Source organism: Pieris brassicae, chromosome 9, assembly GCF_905147105.1.
Source record: "Pieris brassicae chromosome 9, ilPieBrab1.1, whole genome shotgun sequence".
Classification (NCBI taxonomy): domain Eukaryota; kingdom Metazoa; phylum Arthropoda; class Insecta; order Lepidoptera; family Pieridae; genus Pieris; species Pieris brassicae.
The window spans coordinates 7904552-7917486 of record NC_059673.1 but is presented as its reverse complement, the minus strand read 5'-3'; the positions used below and the strand labels follow the sequence as shown (position 1 = coordinate 7917486).

At 34.8% G+C, this 12935-nt stretch overlaps 1 protein-coding gene across 1 annotated transcript; it reads left to right on the top strand.

Annotated features, from left to right (window-relative positions):
* Positions 1–470: 470 nt before the first annotated feature.
* On the top strand, positions 471–11218 carry LOC123714331 (probable peroxisomal acyl-coenzyme A oxidase 1). The gene is made up of 13 exons (XM_045668553.1): positions 471–625; positions 1497–1653; positions 2139–2307; positions 2745–2868; positions 4735–4979; positions 5584–5744; positions 6769–6931; positions 7577–7767; positions 8090–8239; positions 9096–9201; positions 10026–10178; positions 10592–10708; positions 11031–11218. Exons 1-13 carry the CDS (start codon positions 502–504, stop codon positions 11166–11168), a joined length of 1998 nt encoding a protein of 665 aa, XP_045524509.1. The 5' UTR covers positions 471–501; the 3' UTR covers positions 11169–11218.
* The last annotated feature ends 1717 nt before the right edge of the window (positions 11219–12935 follow it).

The following is a 12935-nucleotide window of genomic DNA, read 5'->3' as shown; positions in this document are numbered from 1 at the left end:
TTGTAGTTACTATATACCAATATATGGAACATTTTGCTATGCTACCCCATAGAGTGTTCGCTTCGAGTGTTTCGTATGAAAAAATTAAGTAATTTATATATTAATTTATTAGTAATCATAACTAACATATATATTTTTAAATATACAGTATTTACAATTTACTTCACCTACATCTACGTCTTAGCGCTTGCTTATGACGGTCAAAAACGTTTACAAAATTCGCGAAAGAGCAAGACTACGCCATCTGTTCGCAAAACTACCAGGAGGCCTTGTTTTGAGAAGAATGGACAAGAAACTCAGCAAGTTTTATTATTCAAAGGAAAATGTCATAAACCCACACATCTTCAGGAAAATAAAACAGTAATCTACCTCGAAATAAAAGGTTCAAGTTTTTTGTGTGTTTCAACACTGATTGATCTTTTTGACCTGCGACGTAAAATTTTAATATTATAATGTCTTGCAGTCGATCGAGTTGCTCGGTGTCCGTTATACGATTTTAAAATGTCCGTATATAAAATAAATGAAGATCTCGCTAAAGAGAGACAAAAGTGTAATTTTGACATTCAGGAACTAACACATATAATAGATGGAGGAAAACATAAGACAGAGCAGAGGAGATTCATTGGTAAGCAATGGTTTATCGTAATTTAGCCAGATTTTACGTGGAAAGTTCTCGAATATACATTAAAAATCTTTAGCTTCTAAACATCTAATGAGACTCAAATTATTTGCTGGTTATAAAGATATTCAAGAAAGCTATAGCGGCGTTCAAGATATCCCACGGGTCGATACCAATAGATGTCTATTTATAAATATTGCAGTGCACGTTAGTCTTAAGTGTTAGACATTGGTAGAACACAAGAACAGAGTGTGTTCCCCTTAATAAAGAGCAGTGTTTTGGATACTTTCTTATGTTTAATATCCTTATTAGTTAAAGGGGAGACTTGAATTAAGTATTACTTAAGCTGTACTAGATCGGATTGTTCCATGATGTCTCCAGTGAATAGATGATAAAAAGATCCCTATTAATATTATATGATCGAAGAATGTTTTAAAAATATATAACAGATGTCTTTGTGTTTCTATATCTATAACAAATCAGTCAGTCGTTAGATCTATTATAAAAGTCATTAGTCAAAGAAAAACATAATTATAATCAGCTCAACCGCATGAAACATACAATGTGTACTTGGTAAACGGTCTTGATAAGTCAAAAGTCAAAGATCTTTTATTCATATAGGTAACAGAATGTACACTTATGAACGTCAAAAAAAGAAATATACATTAAATGCTTATAATTTTACATTTGTTCTGCAGCTCACTGCCAGTTCGCAAATCAAGTTCTCATATCCGAAAGAAGCAAAGTTAATTAGTCTTAAAAATACATTAGGAATTTAAGTTTTGGTTTCATGCAGTTGCAGTTCTTAATAGCTTTTGATAGCTTTACTCGGGCAATTCCATATATTACGTCTTATTGTTTCACGAGTTGGTTTCAGAGGAGAAGGTCCTTAAAACTGGCGCGCACGAGGACTTGGTACCTGACGAATGTTTAAGTTTGAAGGAGCGTTATGAGAATGCGGTTAAGAAATCTCAGATGTACTCCGATTTAGTTAAAAATGAACTTCTCGCTTTTACGGGACTTGAAAATTTTGGGTAAGGAAGCATTTTCTTCTTCAGCTCCATTTGAAGCGTGTCTATTCTTGCGGTAGCGTATCCAGCCAAGTAAAAAAGGCATGTATCAACGTGTTTAATCGTGTTGACGATCAATTTTGAATTACATTTCACTCATAAATCGTAAATTAGGTACTTACATTAACTTTAAGTTTTCCATTTTGTCAAATAAGTGACGCAAACAGAAAAAAACAAATGAATGGCGGTCATCGAAGCACAACTACATGAGTAAATAGCTGTACAAATTTGAATTTGAAATTCCTAACCAAAGAGGAGGTATTTGAGGTCAAAGTGGCCAATACGACAAAACGCCAATTTTATATGTAAGGATACTTGAAATTTATCCCTAGTGGTCATGTTGTAACTTAAAAAAATTAGACTATATAGTTGGTACTAGGGCCACCATTCTACAAATTATCCATTTATTTTCTGAAACTTAACCAAACTAAAGTGATTTATGTTTCTAGCACACCCATCCTTCGGCGTCTGGCTGACGCATTTTTCAAGGAAATATCACCTTTCTTGCTACACTTAGGTATGTTCGTACCAACCATTATGGGACAATGCACACCAGAGCAACAAGCGAAATGGTTACCGCCGGCTTTGAACCTTGAAATTTTCGGGACTTATGCCCAGGTAAGGGAATGTGCCTTATTTCACATATTAATATTAAAATTAAAGTGTAAATAGAAATATACAAACCCACCAAAAACTCAACATAATGTGTTAGAGAGGTTAGAACTGTAGCAACTAACCAAACAACATATACCTAGGTAACACTGAAAATGTTTAGAAAATGAAAAACGGCTTAATGTAGTTATTAGTATAGCTGCCAATACATCTTTTGTTTTTCGAAGTAATCTCCGTTCCTCTCTTATCTCTACACATCGTCGCATTCGATGGAACCTTCCTTCCTTCCTTCCTTAGGGGTCTCTTCTATGGCATTTTCGTTCGCTATCACCGCATGTTCAGGGGTAGTAAAGCGAATTCCTAGAATTTTATATATATATATATAATTAAGGTCGAGAGTTGCCCACTCAAAGGTATGTTTGTAGAGATAATCAATATTTCAGACGGAGCTGGGACACGGAACCTTTATACGAGGGTTGGAAACAACTGCCACCTACGATCCGTCGACTGAAGAATTCATTTTGCATTCACCCACACTTACTGCGTACAAATGGTGGGGAGGAGGATGTAAGTATTAATAAAACCAGATACCAAATTAGAACGTGTTCAATACATGAAACTGTTCCTCTAACTTCAGGGAAGGATAAGGATCTGGCTGGCTCGAAGAACCCAGTAGCTTAAGATGTCCTTTGTCTTAGGGTCGTTCAAGAAAAGAGCGTACCAATTCTTGAAAGGTCGATAACGTACTCTTGAGCCCTCTGGCATTGAGATTGTCCATGGGCGGCGTTATCACATCAAGTGAGATTCCTGCCCGTTTGCCCCCCGTTCTGTAAAAATGTTGCCTATATACTCGGCGGTTGAAACGTTTTTTGTAGTGTGTACTTGAGGAATCGCTAAGAATTCATTTATTATTTACATATTAATAATATTTTGCCTTTGAGATATGATTATTGTAGTCACTATACAGCGTGCATTAAAAGTAGTATTTGTCAAAGATAAAAATGTATTTTCATGGCTTTAACACATAAATAAACTTACGGTACTCCTTTCCTCCTTATTTTATTAATGAAAGAGCCATACAAATTCGAATAGATTTGCATTTAGTCTTAATTGAGTATACTTACGTTAATAAAAGACAATTTAAAATGTATAGACTGTATGTATGAGTCCACATATGTTTAGCAAATGCCGGAAATTAAAGGTAGTATTAAGTTCATAACTTTATTTAATTATTAATTTATTTATGCCTAAAAAAATACAAGAAATTAGACATCACAAATTTAACACACATACACATCAATTAAATTAGAACATAAGTTATCTATCAAAAGAAAATTAAAACAAACACAAGAAAAAAAAGTCAAAATCTAAAATTAATAACAAAAAGAAGATAAAAAATAAAATAACAATAACAATAATAACCTAAACCAAATGAAAACTTAAACCTCATTAAAAGCATGAATAACAAGGTTACGGTAACTTGGCAGACTGTTGTAAAATATATCAATATTTTCATCGATGTTAGTAATCCAGTTGTAAGAGCGAGATAGCCTATTCACTGGACCAGTCAAAGTAGCAGATAGGCGTATAAAATACTTTTAGTTCTTAGTGTCTTAGGCAGGGCCGACCCCCGGCACCTGTGTGCAAAACCCATGAAGCGCCTCCTATTTTTTTTGTAATTGCGCGCCAGTTGTAAATGGGTATAATTAGACAGAAAGCTAGGAAATCCTCTCATATTTCCAACTTTACAGTTTTTTATTATCATACTAATTTGCTCTACGTGTGAAACGCCAGGAGTACAATCCAGTATTATTGAAAAACACTTATTAATTCGAAATAAATTTAAATTATGTTGAATTTGATTACCGAGTATGAAAATGAATTAAATTTGAATTATATCAAGGTATATTATTGAAAATCATATGAGAAAGTATAAACACACTCAAAACACCTAACGGCCCAGCGCGGCGGCCGTTCTTTTGATTCGCTACATTGAGTAATTAATGTAAACTGAAACACAAAGCGTAAAATCAAGGAATTTAGCGTTATTTACAAGGCATATATTGCACCTACTTTCTTATGGATACTCTTTTTTTTTAGGGGGGCAAACGGATAGGAGGCTCACCTGATATTAAGTGATACCGCCGCCCATGGACACTCAATGCCAGAGGGCTCACGAGTGCGTTGCCGGCCTTTTAACTTTACAACAAAGAATATTATGCTGTTTTGTAAGTGTAACATAAATAATTTCGGTGGAGACGCCCTCATTGTCTTGGCGCCTGCGTGCACCGTACACTTTGCACATAAGGGCGGCGCGGCCCTGGTCTTAGGGTCCAAATTTCATCAAAATTGGTATAACTTACGTACATAGGTTAACAATGTAACAGTTTGACGTCACATAATTTTATATTCATTACCTATTTCTATTTTCAGTGGGAAAAACCGCAAATCATTGCATTGTAGTTGCCCAATTGTACACACAGGGAAAATGTTACGGCGTCCATACATTTATAGTTCAAATTCGTGATCTGGAAACGCATGAGCCACTTCGCGGGGTCAAAGTTGGCGAAGTAGGTCCTAAACTCGGTTTCAACACGGCTGATAATGGGTTCCTTGGGTTCGACAATTATCGTATTCCAAGAGATCATATGCTGATGAAAAACGCTCAAGTATTGAAGGTGATCACTTACTCATGCTTACACCGCAATTTCATATCAATTTCCATTTCCAAATTGAGTTTCATACATTCAAAGTCAAGGATTGATTATGTCAGTGTTTATTTATATTGTTAGGGTAATTTTATTGTTAAGGGGGGCTATACACAAATTAATTAACATTATTTGGAATTAGAATTTGTTTTTCATTATGTTTTACTTACTGTATTAATAATTTCCTAGTAATTTCTTCCTAAAACGGAAAAATATGATATCATCAGTATCATTTATGTTTCTTAACCACAATTTTTGTTTTAAATTAAAAGTTATGTATGTTGAACTCATAAGAATTTTTGTAAGGCTTAGGTGGGGCATGGTACAAGAAAGTTTGGTAAACACTGAATCAAGCTCTTTAGGGACTTTATTTCTGAATTAGATACACTTAAATTATTAATAAAGTGTCCTAATTATTAGAAATCGTTTTAGCTAATTAGTAGTAGAGAAAATCTATAAAACTACAAATTTTCAAAACTCCTTAAAAGTTTTATTGGTTTTATTTAGTTGGTAATTACTATTTTTCGACCCTCACTTTCAATCACCAAATAATATTCTATTCACCAATTTTCAGGACGGGACATATAAAAAGCTGGCGAATGCAAAGTTGACGTATGGTACAATGGTATTCGTTCGAGTGACACTCGTATCAGACTCCGCCTTTAACTTGGCCAAAGCGGCTACAATTGCTGTTCGCTATTCAGCTGTGAGACGGCAGTCGGAGGCTAAACCCGGGTAAAATCATTTATATTATTAGAGCAGTGTTGGCCTAGTGGCTTCAGCGTGCGACTCTCATCCCTGAAATCATAGGTTCGATCCCCGGCACCAATGGACTTTATGTCCGCATTATCATTCGCTCGAACATTGAAGGAAAACATCGTGAGGAAACGTGCCTTAGACCCAAATGTTGAGGGCGTGCGTCAGGCACACAAGGCTGATCACATACTATTCGAATAACATATGACCATGAAACAGATACAGAAATCTGAGGCCCAGATCTAAAAAAGTTGTAGCGCGATTTATTTTGTTTTAATAAGTAGCGACACCAATAATCAGCGCCTACAAAACACTGCCATGACCTCCTGCTCTGAAGCTTTCCGACCTTATAGGGCCATCGGGCCGGCCAGTTAGTGGTCTGACTGTTCGAAGATCATCCCTTTAGGTTGGGGGAATCTCACCATCTTTCCCCCAAATCCTTATCAGTAAACAATTTACATTAAAACAACATTGTTATTGTTAGAACACGTCAAACAAAATGTGTATCCTCTTTTGTCATAATGCGGTTAATAAATAATTAAATAGTAAAACGAAAAGTCATTTCCTTCTGGAAATACCAATATGGAACGACACATTTTCGACACAGGTTCAAAGTCGGTACTGAAAACTGCATAGTTAAATATTAACTATACATCCTTTTAAATTGTAATAGTTTTTTTTTCCACAATTGGGTCATTGAGCAATGTTGACCTAGTGGCTTGATTATGTCTTTCAACCCTGAGTTGTAATCACAGCAGAGCACCAGACTTTTGTTTGGGTCATACGGTGAATGGAACATGCATGACTCCAAAGTCGACGGCCTGTGTCAGTCACAAAAGGCTGATCCCTAATAAAAAATCAACAAGGAGATACACAAATCTGTGGTCCTGACCAAGGGATTGCAGACTATCTAATTTTGTAAATATTTAAGTCTAAACCTCTCTTTTAGTATGTATTGAGATTACACTATTTTTTATCCCAATATCACAGTATTTTTTTCTAGTGCCCCGGAACCTCAGATATTGGACTATCCCACACAGCAGCATAAACTCTTTATCTGTATCTCATCTGCCCTAGCGATGCAATTGACAGCTAACTGGCTATGGGCGACCTTTTCTAAGTACCTGAATGAAATGAGGAAGGGAAATGTCGATAATTTACCTGAGGTAGTCTTAGATTAATATATTTTTCAGAATTTGCTTCTATGTGCGAATTTAACATACGCACGAACGGTGAAGGGAAACATCGTGAGACCCAAAAAGTCGGGTGCGTGCGCCAGGCACAGAAAGCTGATCACCTACTTGCCTATAAGATTAATGATCATGAAACAGATACAGAAATCGGACGCCCAGATTTAAAACGGTTGCCACGCCAATGATTTTTCTTTAATATATTTTCCGCCTTTGTGTAAAGCCTGGACTCGATTTGCATGAAAATAAATGAAATATTTTTAATTGGAACTTCGAAGGAACATATATTTCAACTCAAATATTCTGTACGTGGCTAATATTTGATTAATCTTAATCAAATATTAGCCACGTACGTTGTGTTTTATTTATGAACCTCGTACGCACTAGAATTTACATTTTATCGGTTTGTTAATCTTTAAATGATAGCATAATTTATTTGGAATCAAAAATAAAGGACTGCTGACGTCGTTTCGCCTGCTTTAGAGACATTTACTTTAGTGACCATGCGTATGACGGATATTTAAAAAAAAACGAAGATTTTTAAACAAACTAAAAAAAATAACTGTATTTTTATGCATTAATTGGGTAAATGTTCATTTTAACATGAATTTACAATTCCAGCTCCATGCACTTTCAAGTTGTCTAAAATCAGTGAGTACATCGGATGCATCATTTTTGATAGAACAATGCAGATTTGCGTGTGGAGGTCATGGGTATATGACGTCATCAAGACTACCTCATATATATGCTTTTGTGGTTGCAACTCGGACTTATGAAGGAGATTATACAGTACTCTTGCTACAAACTGCCAGGTAACGAAGACAGCTACGACGTATCTTCTCTATCTACGACGCAGCAAGTTCTCTAAACTATCAATGTAATTCCAATTTTTCTAGCTCTATGAGAGAGAAGGTTACCTCACATTCACAATTGAGACAAAAACGAGCGCTAAGTGTGATAATGATATGTGAAAAACTTATTGAATTTGACATACGGAAGTCATATTTGGCACTATACCTGTTCCGATATTTGCCTTCAACTACGAGCAAGTCGCAATTGAATGAAACATTTCCGCGACAGGAATAGGGAAAATAATTAATGAGATAAACCAGTCAAAGTATTTCTTTATTCCAGATTTCTAGTAAAAGCTTGGGAAGTTGCTGAATCAGGAGTGGATGTGTCTCCAACTGTGTCATACCTAAACAGGGTTAACAAACACAAGGAATTAGTCTGGGATAACAGTATGGAAGGACTCATACGATACTTAGAAGTCGTAGCCGAAGGGTACTCTTTTGACATAGAATTAAAAACTTACATCTTAAATCTTAGCAAACCCAGAACCATTATGTTATCATTTCTAAATTATATATATAAAATTAAACTATATTAGTAAATAAAAATCGAATGAGCAAATTCATTCATCAATTCATGAAAATACATTCTTACTTAACTAGGCTAATTATGGGGGTCTTATAGTATGAAAATCTCCACCGACAACATGACTAACTGACATTGTCTCTGCTAATCTGTGATGTCGTTTTTGATATAGCCTAATCTGATCTGAAATCTGATAAGGGAACAATCGCACACCACAAGATTTTTAGAGCATTCAAATAAACAACCTTAAAGCTTAAGCTGGACACAAAAAACAATAATAACACACTTTAATATCATAATTTGTGTTGTTAATACAGATACTGACTTCTTGTTAAAATCCACTGGTAGTCAGTTATTTGCGAAATAAAAATACTGTCACGAGTACAAAAAAATGTGTGCGTGTACTAGTGAACACACGTAAGAAGTGAATCTTCTTTATGACCTTATTTTTCCAAAAATTATGTACTATATGCAATTTTACAGAATAAAGTTAAATTAGATTTTTAGGATTTTTTATTATAGACATGATACAAATAATACAATTTCATTTTACCTAGTTGTAAAAGGATTCGAATCAACCGTGGTAGGGACAAGAAACGATGGCACGTAACGGAAAAATGGGACGCGTCACCCAAAAATGTAACGGTTAATTTTTTTCCAACGCCGATAAAGAGTTTCACTTCACCAATGTATCAGTGTGCCGAGCGTTTGCAGGATTTTATAAATAAATATAATTTGTACCCAAACAAAGTTTCTTCTTCAGGAAAATATCTCATTGTGTTAAAAATATCCGAGAGAAGATGAAAACTGGAATGTCTTATGACGACGCCTGGCTTCTAACAACAAATCAACTGGTACCCGCAGCTGAGGTATTAATTTTTTTAAATAATAATTGTATGTGTTCTTTTAAACATTACTAATGGACGTACAAGTAGCCTGGTTTAGCTATTGTTTGTTTTACGTAGCAAATCTCAAACTCAAAACACCTTTATTCATATAGGTAACCAAGTACACTTATGAACGTCAACAGAAAAGATGTTAAATTACAGTTCGCAAGGTATGGGCGTATTGCAGACAAGACGAACTGGCAAGAAGCTCTCCGCCACTCATTTTAATCGCCAAGTTTTGAGTCATACAAATTGTTTTAACTGGTGCAAATCAATCCCAAGGATTAGGATCATTTAAATAATCCTCAAATTTATAAAAAAAAGCTTTATGATTAATTTACGTTTAACGAGAGTTTTGAATTTATTCAGTGATAATTCTCTAATTTCGCTTGGAAGTTTAAACGAATACAATTTCCATATAAAGAGTGGTTTATCTTCTGCAGCCTGATTAGATCATTGAGTACCACATTATGCATGACATATCAGACACTTTGTTGCTTCATATATAAATTAAAACACATGTCCGATAATTCCATAGACATAACTAATGGGAACATAATTTTGACTTTGAAAATAATGAGAAAGAAAACCTGTTTAGTAAGGAAATGTTTTTAATAATGTTATTTGTAATATTGTTTTACGTCTTTACTATGGCTGGCTTTTGTCACTATTTTGTTTCTAGAAATGAACACGTAGCAGTAGCATACAGAAATCCGAGGTCGAAGCTGGCTTTTGTTTATTAGTGAACTACTGTTATGGAGCACAGATTAGCGGCGAGACATAAATATATCCTTGGTATCTTTTAGGCACACTGTAGAGCGGTTCTTATGAAAGTGTATCATCAAGAATCAAAACGGTTAACGGCTGACTCGAGCCTAAATTTACAGAAAGTTATCGACCAATTGGTTCAACTGTATATAATATTTTGGAGCCTTGAAAAAACCGGGGATTTATTAAGAGTATGTATTTGATTGAAAACTTTAAAGTTTTTTTAAACCGACGTTTTTTTATAAAAGTCTCATGCAAGAAACTATTCTCAGAATGGTAATTAGTAGTTAATGGTTGGGGCATTTAGCAAAGATTCAACAAACCTTTTTTTATAGAACGGCTTCTGATGTTAAGTGATGCCGACTCTCATCGATATTCTTAATGTGAGAGTTCTCACGAGTGCGTTGGCCACGCCTTTTAAGATTTAGTAAGCTCTTTTCTTGAAGTTTATAAATCCAATCAGAAGGTACATCTATTACAGGCAGTGTATTCAATCAGTCGATAAGCAACCAGAAAATATTAAACATATTTAGCTTGAAGTTAAGATATAATATTATATTTAAATTAATAGACCTATACGAGTTACCATGGCGTCCATTTTCAGTATACTTCGATATCGGAAAAGGACATAGATGAGTTGCAAAACCGATACGAAGATTTATTAGCCTCAATACGACCTAATGCTGTAGGACTGGTCGATGCTTTTGACATTCGTGATGAGGTGAGTCTTGCCACGTTTATCATATCTTTAATAAAAAAAATTAGATTTTATAAATATCGTGCTTCAAAATCTTTAATAGACCGTATAATAGATATGCCTTGAAACAAATCAGCGTTTTGTAATGCTTAGTGACAATCTTTGTATTTATTTACCTATATAGGAATAATAATAATAAAACAGTTGATGAAGCACCAGCTCTGGGTTCACCAAAATCGAAGTTGGAGGAAAGACTATTCTGCAGCTTTTTCAGCCTTAGTGATAATTAATATTACACGCAGCAAAGTGTTGTCATTATCTTTAACATTCACACACTTATCTTCAGATCCTGCAATCAACTCTTGGAGCTTACGACGGCAGAGTCTACGAACGACTCATGGAAGAGGCTTTAAAAACTCCACTTAACGCTGAGTCGGTCAACTCATCTTTCCATAAATACATGAAGCGTGAATCTAAATTATAGATAAATTGTAATTTCATTAAATATTTATTGTAATATATTTTTTGCCTTTACGAATGTATAATTATTACTTATAAATCTTAAGGCCTATCCGGTCGCCAACCTGCAAAAAAGCACATTGTTTCTTTCCATTTTTTGTCATCGTTTCTTGAAGTATGGTAAATAGAAAAAATATATGGTGGAGTTGAGTAGTTTATGTATCCATTTTGAAAGATCGATACACGATTTAAATAACTTCGCTCGATAGAAAAAAATCCAAACATAGGCAATTTTTGATACTTTGACTTCATTTTATGACGATAATGTATATGGGATATGATTTTGAAATTTACACCATATATTTTTTCGCAAGCCAAGTAATCCATTGTAGAAAATGAAATTAATTGAATGTTTTACATAACTAATGGTTATTACGGACCGGCGCGCGTCAGTGCTCCAGCTCTCCATTGCGTACCGCAGTCCACCCCGAGACACTGACACAGAAATTCGTGCTGGGATAGGGACTTAAGAGCAAGCTTTAACCAAAATCTCTCATCGTAGATTTGATTTGATGTAAGTATGTGATGTTTCAATTAAAAACAATAAATATGTATTCATCCTTCACTATAATTCAATCAACGGTTAACTGTAATTAAAAACATGAGAATGTGAATTCCTTGATATAAAAAAATAAACAATGTCACCTCTAAATTTTGTCTAATTTCGTGTTTATACAATCATGGCGAGTATTATGGAGTCAAAAATTAATATTCGATTTTTTTATTACGACGAATTTATTAATTAATAGTTTGGCAGAGAGCAATTACTAGCGATTTAATTAAATATTGTATATTTTACGAGTTATTTAAATAAAAAGCATTTGGCGTTATTTTTGTACCCCGAAACACTGTCCGTCTCATCTTACACGAACTTCGAGCATAGTTTCACTAGTAACTAGGCAGTCGGCCTCGCTCCATTGACACGAGTACATTATGCTTCTTAACGCCAGCGCTCTATATAATATTATAATTGCCGCGAGTTAAATAAAACCATTTTAAAAAGCTAAACTGAACACAAAAGTGCATTGATAATATTAGTAAGAATGTATAATACATAATTATTCGATTAAAAAAAAGATTTCATGAAATTTCACATTAAACCGCGTAGTATATATAAACAAACAGACGTTATAGGCAGCGGCACGTAAGTCTAGCGCTGGCCGATACGTGGAGGGGATTACTGCGCATGTGTTCTGTCGCGCACGCAATACATTATATGCCACTTAATACGCAATACACTAAATAACGATATTAAGCTGAACAAAATGTGAAGGATAGCTGCTGCGCATGATTACTGTCGCGCATGTAAGTAATATTACCTATCTATAAGATATAATAAGACAGTAAAAAAGTGTCTGTACATAGAACGTATTTCCAAAAAAGACCTAAGATATTTTAACAAGTTTATGGGATGTCGAAAAATAAAAACATTATCTTTTAATTTGTAATCTTTTATTAATCTGAATCAGAGAACGGTATCACGCCTTCAATGGTCTCGCGACAAGGCCTTTTGCTTACTGAGGGCCCGGGCTCAGGACTGCTTCGTTTGTTGATTTGGTACCAGCTTTAAAAGTCAGCAACGCATTAGGTATAAACCCAGTATCAAACCCTGCGTTGACAATGACAACTCGCTGTCCTTTCGAAATAGGTTTCTTAAGCCCCTTAGTTGTACCATCGGTCCAGGCTTTTGAAGAAGAGTGCGATGAATCTACGTAAGATTCGTCTGTATAAA